The sequence below is a fragment of the Panthera leo genome, chromosome C1 (genome assembly GCF_018350215.1).
Source record: "Panthera leo isolate Ple1 chromosome C1, P.leo_Ple1_pat1.1, whole genome shotgun sequence".
Classification (NCBI taxonomy): Eukaryota; Metazoa; Chordata; class Mammalia; order Carnivora; family Felidae; genus Panthera; species Panthera leo.
The window spans coordinates 187,221,302-187,234,669 of record NC_056686.1 but is presented as its reverse complement, the minus strand read 5'-3'; the positions used below and the strand labels follow the sequence as shown (position 1 = coordinate 187,234,669).

The following is a 13,368-nucleotide window of genomic DNA, read 5'->3' as shown; positions in this document are numbered from 1 at the left end:
GTTGGCAAGAATGTAGAGAAACTGGAATACTTGTTCATTACTGGTAGGAATGTGAAATGGTACAGCCACTATTGAAAATAGTTTGGCGGTTCCTCAAAAAAAACTAAACATAGAATTACCATATGATCCAGCAATTTACACTTGTGGGTATACACCCATAGGAATTTAAAACAGAGACTAGAACAGATACTGTATAATAATGTTCACTGCAACATTGTTCACAATAGCCAAAAGGGGAAAACTCAAGTGTCCATCAACAGATGAATGGATAAACAAAATGTGACATATACACACAATGGACTATTATTCAGCCCTATAAAGTGATGAAATTTGGACACATGCTATAACATGGATAAACTTAAAAACATTATGCTAAGCAAAATGAGCCAGTACCAAAAGGACAAATATTGTATGATTCTACTCATATGAAATATCTTAGAGTAGGCAAATTCAGAGACAGAAAGTAGATTAGAGGTTACCAGGGGCTGGGAGGAGAGCGGAAATAGGAGTTATTGCTTAATTGTTAAAGTTTCTGTTTGGGGTGATGAAAACATTTTGGTGACACACATTCAATGTGTGTTACACAACATTGTGAATGCAATTAATGCCACCAAATCGTATACTTGAAAATGGTTAAAATGGCAAATTTTATGCTATATATGTTTTACCATAATTTTTTTTTAACATTTATTTATTTTTGAGAGAGAGGGAGAGGGAGTGGGGGAGGAACAGAGAGAAAGGAGACAGAATCCAAAGCAGGCTACTAGCTCTGAGCCCTCCACACAGAGCCTGACTTGGGGCTCAAACTCACAAACTCACAAACTGTGAGATCATGACCTGAGCTGAAGTCAGACACTTAACCAACTGAGCCACCCAGACGCCCCTGTTTTACCATAATTTTTAACTTAATAATATACCAAAACAATGAATTGCACATTTTATTTTTTAATGTTTTATTATTTATTTTTGAGAGAGAGAGAGAGAGAGTGAGAGAGAGAGACTGTGTGTGCGCAGGGGAGGGGCAGAGAGAGAGGGAGACAGAATCCAAAGCAGCTCCAGGTTCTGAGCCATCAGCACAGAGCCTGACACAGGGCTTGACCTCACAAGCAGTGAGATCATGACCTGAGCCGCAGTCAGACACTTAACTGACTGAGCCCCCCAGGCGTCCCATGTACATTTTAAAGGAGTAAATTGTATGGTATGGGAATTACCTCTCAATAAAGCTGTTTTACAAAATTTACTTACCAGAAGTTAAAATGGCATTAATTAGATCTCAACTGATTTAGAATGTGTGATAACTGAGTCAAAAGCTACGCTGAAATTGACTTTGGCATTATTTATCTTTTTTTTTTATTGTTTATTTATTCTTGAGACAGAGACAGAGCGTGAACAGGCAGAGAGAGAGGGAGACACAGAATCTGAAACAGGCTCCAGGCTCTGAGCTGTCAGCACAGAGCCTGACACAGGGCTTGAACCCACGAACTGTGAGATCATGACCTGAGCCGAAGTCGGACACTTAACTGACTGAGCCACCCAGGCGTCCTTGGCATTATTTATCTTAAAATTAAAATAATTTCTTACACCATTCACAAAAATAAATTCAAAATGAATTAAAGACATAAATGTGAGACCTGAAACCTTAAAAATCTGTGAATAGAGCATAGGCAGTAACTTCTCTGACATCAGCCACAGAAACATTTTTTCTAGATAGGTCTCCTGAGTCAAGGGAAACAAAAGCAAAAATAAACTATTGGGACTACATCAAATAAAAAGCTTCTGAACAGCAAAGGAAACAATCAACAAAACTAAAAGACAACCTACTGAATGGGAGAAGATATTTATAAATGACATATCTGATAAAGGGTTAGTTTCCAAAACATATAAAAAAGTTACACAACTCAAACACCAAAAGAACCAAATAATCCAATTAAAAATAGGCAAAAGACATGAACAAACATTTCTTCAAAGACATACAAATGGCCAACAGACATGTGAAAAACTACTCAACATCACTCATAATCAGAAAGATGCAAGTCAACAGATTCAGTAATTGGTTAAGAATGTGGTGTGCTGAGAATGTGGAGAAAAAGGAACCCTTGTGCACTGCTTGGAAATGCAAACTGGTGCAGCCACTGTAGAAAACAGTATGGGGTTCCTCAAAAAATTAAAAACAGAATTGCCATGTGATCCAGTAATTCTGCTATTGGGTATTTACCCAAAGAATACAAAAACAATAATTCAGAAAGATATATGCGCCCCTATGTTTATTGCAGCATTATTTCCAAATTATGGAAGCAGTCCAAGTGTCCATCCATAGATGAATGGATAAAGAAGATGTGCAAAATTAACTAAATTTTAAAAAACAGGGGCACCGGGGTGGCTCAGTTGGTAAAGCATTCAACTTCGGCTCAGGTCATCTCACGGCTTGTGAGTTCGAGCCCCACGTTGGGTTCTGTGCTGACAGCTCAGAGCCTGGAGCCTGCTTCAGATTCTGTGTCCCTCTCTTGCTCTGTCCCGCCCCTGCTGTGCTCTGTCTCTCTCTCAAGAATAAATATAACATTAAAAAAAATTTTTTAATAAAAAATAAAAAAAATGTTCTAAAAAATATGTGGCATACATATGTATATGTATATGTATACATGTACATACACACACACACACACAAAACAATGAAATCCTGCCATTTACAACATGGATGGATCTAGAGAGTATAATGCTAAGTAAAGTCAGAGAAAGACAAATATCATGATTTCACTCATATAGGGAATTTAAGAAACAAACAAAAAAAAAAAAACAAAGGAGAAAGAGATCAACCAAAAAACCGACACTTAACTGTAGAGAACAAACAGATGGTTACCAGAGGGGAGGTCACCATGGGGGGGGATGGATGAACTAGGTGAACAGGATTAAGAGTACACTTATCATGATGAGCACTGGGTAATGAATAGAACTGTCACATTACTATATTGTACACCTGAAGCTAATGTAACACTTCAAGTTAACTATATTGAAATTAAAATAAAAAATTAAATTAAAACAAAAGACATTGTATAAAAGTTAACCTTCTTAGACTAACTTCTAACTAAACTTCTTAACTAAACTTAAAACTATTTAAAGTCTACCCTAAAGTCCTTTCCAACTCTAAAATTCTAGGATTCCAACTATTTTAAAAGCACCCTTTAATAAATAAATAAATAAATAAATAAATAAATAAATAAATAAAGCATCCTTTATATTTATAGATTATTCTTAGTTATGGATTGTTCTTTATACAGCCTTTCTTTACAACACTTTGGTGATCCTAACTCAACATAGACAATCAACATATAAAATGTATTTGCAAAAAATTAAATTTCTTTCAAAGCAGTACTTTTACCATTTCAAAATATCCCACAGATTTCCCCAATCTAAGCTAAATTCAAAGTACTATATACATATATATACACTCAATAATAACAAAATATAACATTCAAAATGCTATACACTTACTACTAACTAAATATATTTTCTTTTCTCATACCATAAGCAAAAGTGCTATAAATACTATACACATCATACAGGTGAACCCCTTCACTTTACAATGAGGATATTGAGACCAAAAGAAGTGATATGCCCAAAGTAAATAGTTGATGGTACCATTAGGAAGGAACTCAAACCTTTCTAGCTTCCAATTCTGGTTGCCTGTTTGACTTAGAAGTCATCTACTTTCCAGAATAATTAAAGCTTAGGAGAAGAGTAACAATAAAAGAAAATCAACAAGGAAGAGGAGTTGCAGTAAGAAAAAAGTATACTTAAAACAATCTAAGGGAGATTTAAAAAAGAAGAAGAAAACATTTATGGAGAAGAGAAGATGGAGATGATATATAACCAGGGAAATGCGAAGTTAATAAAGTCAGATGAGGAGAGTTAGAAGGAAGGGGTGACCAAAATTGTCAAATTCTGTAGAAAAGTCAAAGAAAACAAGATTGAAAAGTCACTTGGATAAGGCAATTAGAAAGTCACTGATGATTTAATATACAGCATGGGACAAGTAAGGAGTTGAGGATATAGAAGTCCGTAGGTGTTCACTCTTTCAAGAAGGCTAGCAGAGAAGAGAGAAATAAAAGGAGGGTAGAGATCAGCTAGAAGACACACAGGAACACGGTCTCTTTTCCTGCGTTGCAGAATACCTTCAGGAATTTCTCATCCTGAAAGAAAGGCAGAGAATAATACAATGCTAGTAAGATTTGCAAAATACCTACTCTTGCCAAATAGCATGAAATCTAATTCTCTTTCAGAAAGTAATATAGGGTATGGCATAAAATGTTTGGGGGAGGAGAGGAGGCCCTTATTTTTCTTTATATCCACCAATATTTTGAAAAGAACCCTTCACAAAGGAAGCACTAATAAATGTCTGTTGACTGGACATTTTAGTTCTCCTTCCACATGTTATCTATCCTATTCATGCCCCCGTACCCCTCTCCCTGGTCCCATAGGTACATACTGGAATAGAAACTACATCTAGTCAAACACTTACTGTATTAAGTACAATTAACAGCAAGAAATAAATAAATGTTGTGTTCTAATAGTTCTGATAATACAATGTATTCTAAAATGTTCATGTCAGGGGCACCTGGCTGGCTCAGTAAGTAGAGCATGTGACTACTGATCTCGGGGCTGTGAGCTCAGGCCCCACATTGAGTGTAAAGATTACTTAAAAATAAAATCTTGGGGCGCCTGGGTGGCGCAGTCGGTTAAGCGTCCGACTTCAGCCAGGTCACGATCTCACGGTCCGTGAGTTCGAGCCCCGCGTCGGGCTCTGGGCTGATGGCTCAGAGCCTGGAGCCTGTTTCCGATTCTGTGTCTCCCTCTCTCTCTGTCCCTCCCCCATTCATGCTCTGTCTCTCTCTGTCCCAAAAATAAAATAAACGTTGAAAAAAAAAAAATTTAAAAAAAAAAATAAATAAAAAAAAAAAATAAATAAAATCTTAAAAATAAAATTTTTTTTAAATAAAATGTTCATGTCATTTACCCACAGGCTTATTTCTAATGTCACATAGACCATACATAAATTATAAATGTATTCTTGTAATCCAGCAGCCTTAGCTGTCATATCCATCGCACAGACCTAAAAAAGTTTAAGGGGCAGCTGGGTGGCTCAGTTGGTTAAGCAACAGACTTCAGCTCAGGTCACAATCTCACTGTTCACAGGTTCAAGCCCTGAATTGGGGTCTGCACTGACAGTGCTTGGGATTCTCTCTCTCTCCCTCTCTCTCACTGCCCCTCCCCCACCTGATCTCATGCAGGCACTCTCTCTAAATAAATAAACGTAAAAAAAAATCTTCTAAAAATTTTCAAAATAAAAAAAGCTTAAAAAAAAACAAAAACAAATCAAGTCTATTGCCCTCAAAATTCTACTAAAGCCATCTTTATTGCTTCTAGAAAGGATTCACAGACTAGACCATTTAACTACAAGGGGGAAATAGTCTGGTAATATGGGAGTCTCTTCAACATGTGTAAGTACTAAGCAAGATGGTAAAAAATAGTGAATTTTGAGATATCACAGCATTCATATTTAATTTTTTTCTAGCAGACATCAATTAAATCAGAATATAATTCTTTGGTGGACAGAAATTTAAAAAATGCAATTTATCCACTTGGAGTACTTACTCCATGGAATACTAATTTGTAACTAAAACCAAATCAATGTTATCTAGTCTAATTTATTTTAACACTATTTCTATTGTAAATATTTCATCAACCGTTCTCATGTAAATTTACTAAAAGTAAAACCATTTATTTCTACTAACAAGTAATTTTTCTTTTTGGAAGAAGGAAAAGGAAAATAAAATGGTCAAAATACAAGCTAAATGAACATATACAATATTAGGTGAGCAAAGCACTTTTTATTAAAGAGCAAACCACCTTTAAGACCAAGATTAAACAAACAAATAGCATTTTTTAAATTTTAAAAAAGAAAAAGGTTTTAGATAATTACTTAAAGCTTAAAATAAGAAATGTTTGTACTAATGTGACTGAATAAAAGATCCAGAAAGGCACACAAAATTAAATAAATAAAGTAAAATCTGAGAGTTAAAAGAAATCTTAGATCCTATACTTCTCAAACGTCAGGGTACATAAAATTTACCTGGGGAAATGTTTGTTTAAAATGCAGATTCCCAGGTCACCTGGGTGGCTCAGTCTGTTAAGAGACTTCAGCTCAGGCCATGATCTCACACTTCATGAGTTAGAGCCCTGCATCAGGCTCTGTGCTGACAGCTCAGACCCCGGAGCCTGCTTTGGATTCTGTGTCTCCCCTCCCTCTCTCTCTGCCCCTCCCCCACTCGTTCTCCCTCCCTCTCTCTCTCTCTCTTTCAAAAATAAACATTACAAAAATAAATAAAATTTTAAAAATAAATAAATAAAATGCAGATTCCCAAACTCACTGTCCAGATATTCAGATTAAGTAGGTCTGGGGTAGCTGCCTGGAATCTGCATTTCAAACATAATCTGGTCCAATCCCATAATATTACAATTGAGAAAACTAAATTGTGTAATCTGTCCAGAATCACACGGAATTCAGGTCTCATTAACTCAAGACAGGGGTCTTCTTACAACACCACTTAAACTACTTTATAGTTGAAGGAATTAAAACAAAGAAAGAATAAATTAATACATCATTTGAATAAGTGAGCAATCTTAGAACACTTCCTGGCTCCAATTTCTTTTTATTATTCATTCATGTAGTATTTCTTTTTTAATTTTCTTTTAATGTTTATTTATTTTTCAGAGAGAGTGAGCACAAGTGTGAGAGGGGCTGTGAGAGAGACACAGAATCTGAAGCAGGCTCCAGGCTCTGAGCTGTCAGCACAGAGCTGGACACGGGGCCTGAACCCATGAACTGCTAAGATCATGACCTAAGCCAAAGTCAGAAGCCCAACCAAACGAGCCACCCAGGCACCCCTCATTTAGTATTTCTTAAACATCTTTTATCTGCACAACAATATGATAGATTGCAAAACAGTTTAAGGTAGGAACCCTGTCCTCAAAAAGCAATTTGGAAGACAAAGCAAATACATAAAACTGACATTCAACAAATATGTGAATAAGTACCAAAATAAGTGGTATGGTCATTTATAAAATTGACTGATTTACTCTGACTTCATTCTGTACCTTTTCTAGTTAGAATTTACCCATCAGAAATCAATATTCAATTTCTTCTCTTTCTATGTTAAAATTAGCCTTTAAGGGCTCCTGGCTGGCTCAGTCAGTGGGGCATGCAATTCTTTTTTAAAAAAAAATTTTTTTTTTAACGTTTATTTATTTTTGAGACAGAGAGAGACAGAGCATGAACGGGGGAGGAGCAGAGAGAGAGGGAGACACAGAATCGGAACCAGGCTCCAGGCTCTGGGCCATCAGCCCAGAGCCCGACGCGGGGCTCGAACTCACGGACCGTGAGATCGTGACCTGAGCCGAAGTCGGACGCTTAACCGGCTGAGCCGCCCAGGCGCCCCGGGGCATACAATTCTTGATCTCAGGGTTATGAGTTTGAGCCCCATGTTGGGTGTAGAGATTACTTAAAAATAAAATCCTGTTTTTAAAAATATTCATTTATTTTGAAAGAGAGAGAGAGAGAATGCACACACAAGAGTGAGAAGGGCAGAGACAGAGGGTGAGAGAGAGAAACCCCCACACTGTGTGTAGAGCCCTACTCGGGCTCATTCCCACAACTGTGGGATCACAACCTGAGCCAATATCAAGAGTCTGATGTTCAACCGACTGAGCTACCTAGGTGCACCCAAAATATTTTTTTTAAAAAGAAAAGTTGGCCTTTAATGAGAGTTGTCCTCATTTGAAATTAATCTCTCTATTCCCACTTTTCATATTACACGAACACCAACACCACTACTACCACATCACCCCACATGCCAGGGTAAGCTTGTGGAGAGATCAAAGCTGGTATAATTTTTATGCAAAGGCCTAATTAAAAGTCTGGCCCTGGGGCACCTGGGTGGCTCAACTGGTTTAGCACTGGACTCCTAATTTTGGCTCAGGTCATGATCTCACAGTCTTGAGATCGAGCCTTGTGTCAGGCTGTGCACTGGGCATGCAGCCTGCTTGGGATTCTCTCTGCCCCTCCCCCCTCTCTCTTTCTCTCTTAAATAAATAAGGGCTCCTGGGTGGCTCAGTTGATTGAGCATCCAACTCTTGATTTCAGCTCAGGTCATGATTTCAAGGTTTGTGGGATTAAGTCCCACACTGGGCTCTGTACAGACAGCACAGACCCTGCTTGGGACTCTTTCTCTCCCTCTCTCTCTGCCCCTCCTGAGCTCTCTCTCTCTCTCTCTCAAAATAGATAAAGATTTTCTTTAAAAACTTCTTTAGGGGCGCCTGGGTGGCGCAGTCGGTTAAGCGTCCGACTTCAGCCAGGTCACGATCTCGCGGTCCGTGAGTTCGAGCCCCGCGTCAGGCTCTGGGCTGATGGCTCGGAGCCTGGAGCCTGTTTCCGATTCTGTGTCTCCCTCTCTCTCTGCCCCTCCCCCATTCATGCTCTGTCTCTCTCTGTCCCAAAAATAAATTAAAAATGTTAAAAAAAAAAAAAAAAAAAAAAAAACTTCTTTAAAAAATAAACAAACAAACAAACAAAAAAAGAGTTTGGTCCTGCTCAAACAGTAAGAGTTTGGACTATCTTCCTGACCATATGTGGTAGACTGACAATCCCAATTCTTCATTCTCCAGCAATAGTACCACATGTCCATATATTACCATGGCCTCATTATAGCCAAAGTGTACTTCACTACTCCTTGTCTTTAGTCTTGGCCAAATAAGATGTTAAAAGAACAAGAGTCTAAAAATGGCTAGGGACTGAACTTATCCTCTTGTACTTCTGCCATTGCCATAAGACAAGCTTCCCTGCAGAAGAGATGTTAACCCTGCCCTCCAGCCTGGGCCCAAGAATGAGACAAATGGAGCAGAATAAATGCTTATTGTTGTATGCCACTATATTTTTATGGCTACCAGCTATTATGCACCAAAAGCTGACTAAATCACAATACTTTAAAAATCCAAACAATCACGACTGATTATATAAACTTGCCTAAGGGAGAATCTTTCAGGTTTTAAGTTTTAAAAAATGTATAGATCCCAGAGAGATCCATTCAGTACATCTATGCTATAGTGCCAGAAATACGTATTTTATCAAAAACCGCAGGTGACCCTGTTGCAGTGCTCACATGGCAAGAAACACAAAAGTAAAGATTACTAAATTTCTAATTCCTCAACAATATTTATTAACTTCAATGCTCAAGAACACTAAATAGGTGCATCTTCCTGTAGACAATGTATTCCTACAGAGATATAAAACTGAAATCTAATTAAGTGTGGCACCATGGCTGGCTCAGTCAGTAGAGCACATGACTCTTAACCTCAAGGTTGTGAGTTCAAGTCCCAGGTTGGGCATAGAGCTTACTCAAAAAACAACAACAAAAAAATTTTTTTAAAGAAAGAAATCTAATCAAGTGAATTATTTCAAATGCATAAAGATTCAGCTAACATTGATGTCAGACAGCCATTGGACACATCTAAGCCAGCCAAGGAGGAGGAGGATTATGATGTGATGCAGAATCCTGAGTTTCTTAGTTGTCCTGGAGAACCTTCGAGGAGTGAATCCCAACAATAAGGCTATTTGAAATGCCATGGGTTCCCTGGCCTCCCAGGCCACCAAGGATGGCAAGAAAGAAGAGAACAAGAAGACTGGAGGAAAAGGTAGCTGAGCCTGCTCAAGCACAGGGGGGTAGGGTGGGATATAGGGTTAGCTATGTAACCATTACAACCTAAATGAAGAATGAAGACTTTTTTCAAAAATTTTTTATTTTGTTAATATTTATTTATTTTGAGAGAAGAAGGAAAGAGAGAACACACACAAGTACAATCAGGGGAGAGGCAGAGAGAAAGAGAATCCCAAACTGACAGTGCTGACAGCATAGAGCCTTTTGCTGGGTTCAAACTCATGAACTGTGACATCACGACCTGAGCTGAAATCAAGCAGAATGCTTAACAGACTGAGCCACCCTGGTGCCCCCCCGAATTTTTTTAATAGAAGCTGGGTCTGCGGTAAGTACTGCATTGTATTTTATCCTTTGATTAAAATTAAGAATTCATTTATAAACCAAACACATTTTTTTAATAAATTCTAATTTTTTGCATACAAAATGTTCTTAGAATTAAGGAATCCAAGAACTAGATACACTAAATGGAAAAGAGGAATTCAAAAGAAATAAAGGATACATCTATGGCCCCAAAGAGGGATGTGATATCAGCAGGTCTTCTAGTATTTTTTTCCTGTTCAGCAGTACTATTTGCACCTGTCTGGTTACATTATTACATCTATGTAACCCAAGTCCACATAGGCCCTCTCTAGTCACCTTGTACCTAATGAAACTGAACTCGCCACTCCAATATTAGGCAAAGTTTTCACATTTAGAATGATAACATCTGCAATAACCAGTGCTGAATGAAGAACCTGTCAAGTGTCCCTACTTCTTTTCAAAGGCTGATTTATGAAGGCACTACTCTATCTTATGTTCCCAATTAGAGTGAACTGTTGTTATCATTAATGTGATAGGTAAGGGTACAGGCTATAATCCTGGCTCCACAGTTTACTGTGTGGTGAGTTATTTAAATTCTCTGCACTTCACATGCCCTCTCTGTAAAAGGAACATAATTACAGCTGGAGTATGGAACTGTCATGAGGATCAAATGAGAAAACACATGGAAAGCTGTTAGAATAGTTGCCGGCACAGAGCAAGCATTCAATAAACACTATTATTATTACATTATTATTATTACTATTATTGTTATAGCTTACAAATTTTGGCATCTGCTACTATGTAATACTAATGAAGACTAAAACCACTTTAAAGTAGTGATTCTTTCAATCCCTCCTTTTTAAAGGACATTATTCTAATATTTTATTTACCAAATACAAATTAAATTATTTTTAAATCAGTGTTCTTTCCTTTACTGTTATCAGTTCTGATCACAAAATGATAAGCCTGTCAACTATAAATGAGAATCTACATTCTAAAAAGGTCAAGAATAACAAAGAACATAAAAAGTCTATGATCTGAGATCTCTGATCATAGAATGACTGCTTAAGCCTAAGGCCTTTTATTCTCTTCATATTTTACAGGAATCACAAGACTTACAGCTAGAGAATTTAAATAACTAATACAATTTGAAGAAATCTAGAGAAAAACTGTTTGTTTTAATCCCCAAAGGAATTGTGATGATTAAGAATTTAAAATACCAGTTTCAAAATATATTCAATTCAAAAGTTCAAATTCTTTTAATACAACTACACAGATTTATCATAGACATAAGACATTAATCAACAATATCAAAGGCACTAAAGGAAACTTCAAATTTTCTTTCAGAATTTTCCCAATGCAGACTCTTAAAATGGAAATAAGCAAGCAACCTCTGTGTTTAACATAGCAATGAGAAATGTGAATGTTAAAAATACACTTATAAAAATAAAAAAGTAACTGGAAAGCTGTTATATTGTCCTTCACTCATTTTTAAATGCATAATCTATTTGGCCATCCTACACCAAACTTAAGAATTATATGTACAGTTCACTCCCAAAAATTTCTAAGAGCGTATCACCAAAAGACCGCTTGAAAAATAATTGCAGATGAAACATGACGCTTTCTCTCAGGTATCTGAGAACTTAAAAAAAAAAAAAAAAAAAAAAAAAAAAAACCTAAGGAAAGGATGACTACTGTTTCCCTTTAAGCTTAGTAAAATGTCAAAGAACTTTTAGGACTCAAATCTCCTACACCTCTAATGTGAGGTCAAAGTTGTCTCAATGACAGGAAAGCCAATTGATGCCAGATGACTAAAATGTAAAGTTATCGAAAATGCTTTTAAGGCCAAGAGCAATTCCAAAGGCATATAAAATACGAGTGTATCTAGGTTGAAAAATGGAAATATAATTACTAAAATACTTTGGGACAAAACAATACCAATGATAATAATTAACAGTATTATACAATGTATTAAGAATCTCAAAGTTCTGGTTGACTCAACATTTATTCAATTCATTCCGTAACATTTCTGAATAATGAAAGTAACATGGACTCCCAAAGAGTGATCTAAATCTAAAAATAAGGTTCGAGTGTGCGTTCTATAGTTGATGTTCTTTTTAATGTAAGCCAAATCCGCTTCTTTACATTAAAATAAAAATCTACAGCTGTGTTTGCAAAGATCTCATAATAGACACTGTTCATTGGCGATTAAAATATTATTTTTAATCCTTGCATTACCTCACAGCTAAAAATGTCAAGATACCACACCCAGTATGTCTTTCCCCTCCCCCCGTGGGGGGTGAGGGGGGATATGGAAGTAGGGATTCGAAACTACAAAAACATGCAAGGTTATTTCCCTAGAAGGAACGGGAAAGGCGCGCAGGTACGGGACGCGGTTCCCTCCACAGCGCTCGCTGGACGCGTCGCGAAGGGCGAGCTCAGGCCTTGGCCTCTGCGGGCTCCCCGCCCGCCACCCGCAGGCAGGGGCAGTGGCCCGACGCGCCGCCGGGGGCTACTCACCGGCCGCAGTGCTGACCAGCAGGACGGTCCACAGGAGCGACGGCATCCGCCGGGGCCGCGGCAGCGAGGAAGTCATCCCTGGGCCAGCCGAGAAGCAGGAGAGCAGAGAAAAGAAATATGGAAAGTAAACACGGGCCGAGAGATACGGCCGGGAGGCTGGTCCTCGCTCTCGTCCGACTTGTCCGGCCCGGTATTACAATGCAGTCTGAAAGGACAAATGGCAGATGAGAGGACCTAGCTGCAGAGCTTTCATTCCGCTGCAGAAATTCCCTTCATTTCTCTCCCTCGCGGCTGGAGAGGTTCATTCGCCTAGAACCGGGTGTCTCGGCCACCCAAACTGAAGGCATGTCCGTGTGGAGAAGCAGGGAGACAGAAAGAAGCCCCGCAGTTATTTCCCTCGTAGTTTCACGATGTCAAAAAAATATCCAGGTCTGGGAGAAAACATATCCAGGGTGTAGGGGGATGGAGAGCGGAGATTCGATGGCGGGGCTGAGGATCAGAACAAGTTCCCGACTGCCTGGAAGGGCGAAGCCGGGCGGGCGGCGGCGGCACCCGGCGGCACAAGTCGCATCGCCCGTGGCTCCAGGAGGGCAGGATTCCTTTTTAAGTTTCGCTTCGGTGCTTCCTTCACTCGGATTTCGAGAACAACAAACCCTGTTCATCGACTGGATCGAAAAAGGTGCCTGCCTCCATGGACAAACCACAGCCTTCAATTCAAGCCTTCGCCGAACAATCCTTCGAGGTTCTGCCAGGGCCCCGCCGGAGGGCTGAGGGGCAGTAG

The 13,368-nt window shown here is 38.6% G+C and overlaps 1 protein-coding gene across 1 annotated transcript in view; it reads right to left on the bottom strand.

Annotated features, from left to right (window-relative positions):
* The window catches only part of BMPR2 (bone morphogenetic protein receptor type 2), a 194,941-nt gene extending 182,278 nt beyond the window's left edge, over nt 1-12,663 (bottom strand). The window contains exon 1 of the mRNA XM_042949759.1: nt 12,588-12,663. Within this exon, the coding sequence (XP_042805693.1) occupies nt 12,588-12,663 (76 nt within the window). The remainder of the gene's footprint in view (nt 1-12,587) is intronic.
* Nucleotides 12,664-13,368: the final 705 nt, after the last annotated feature.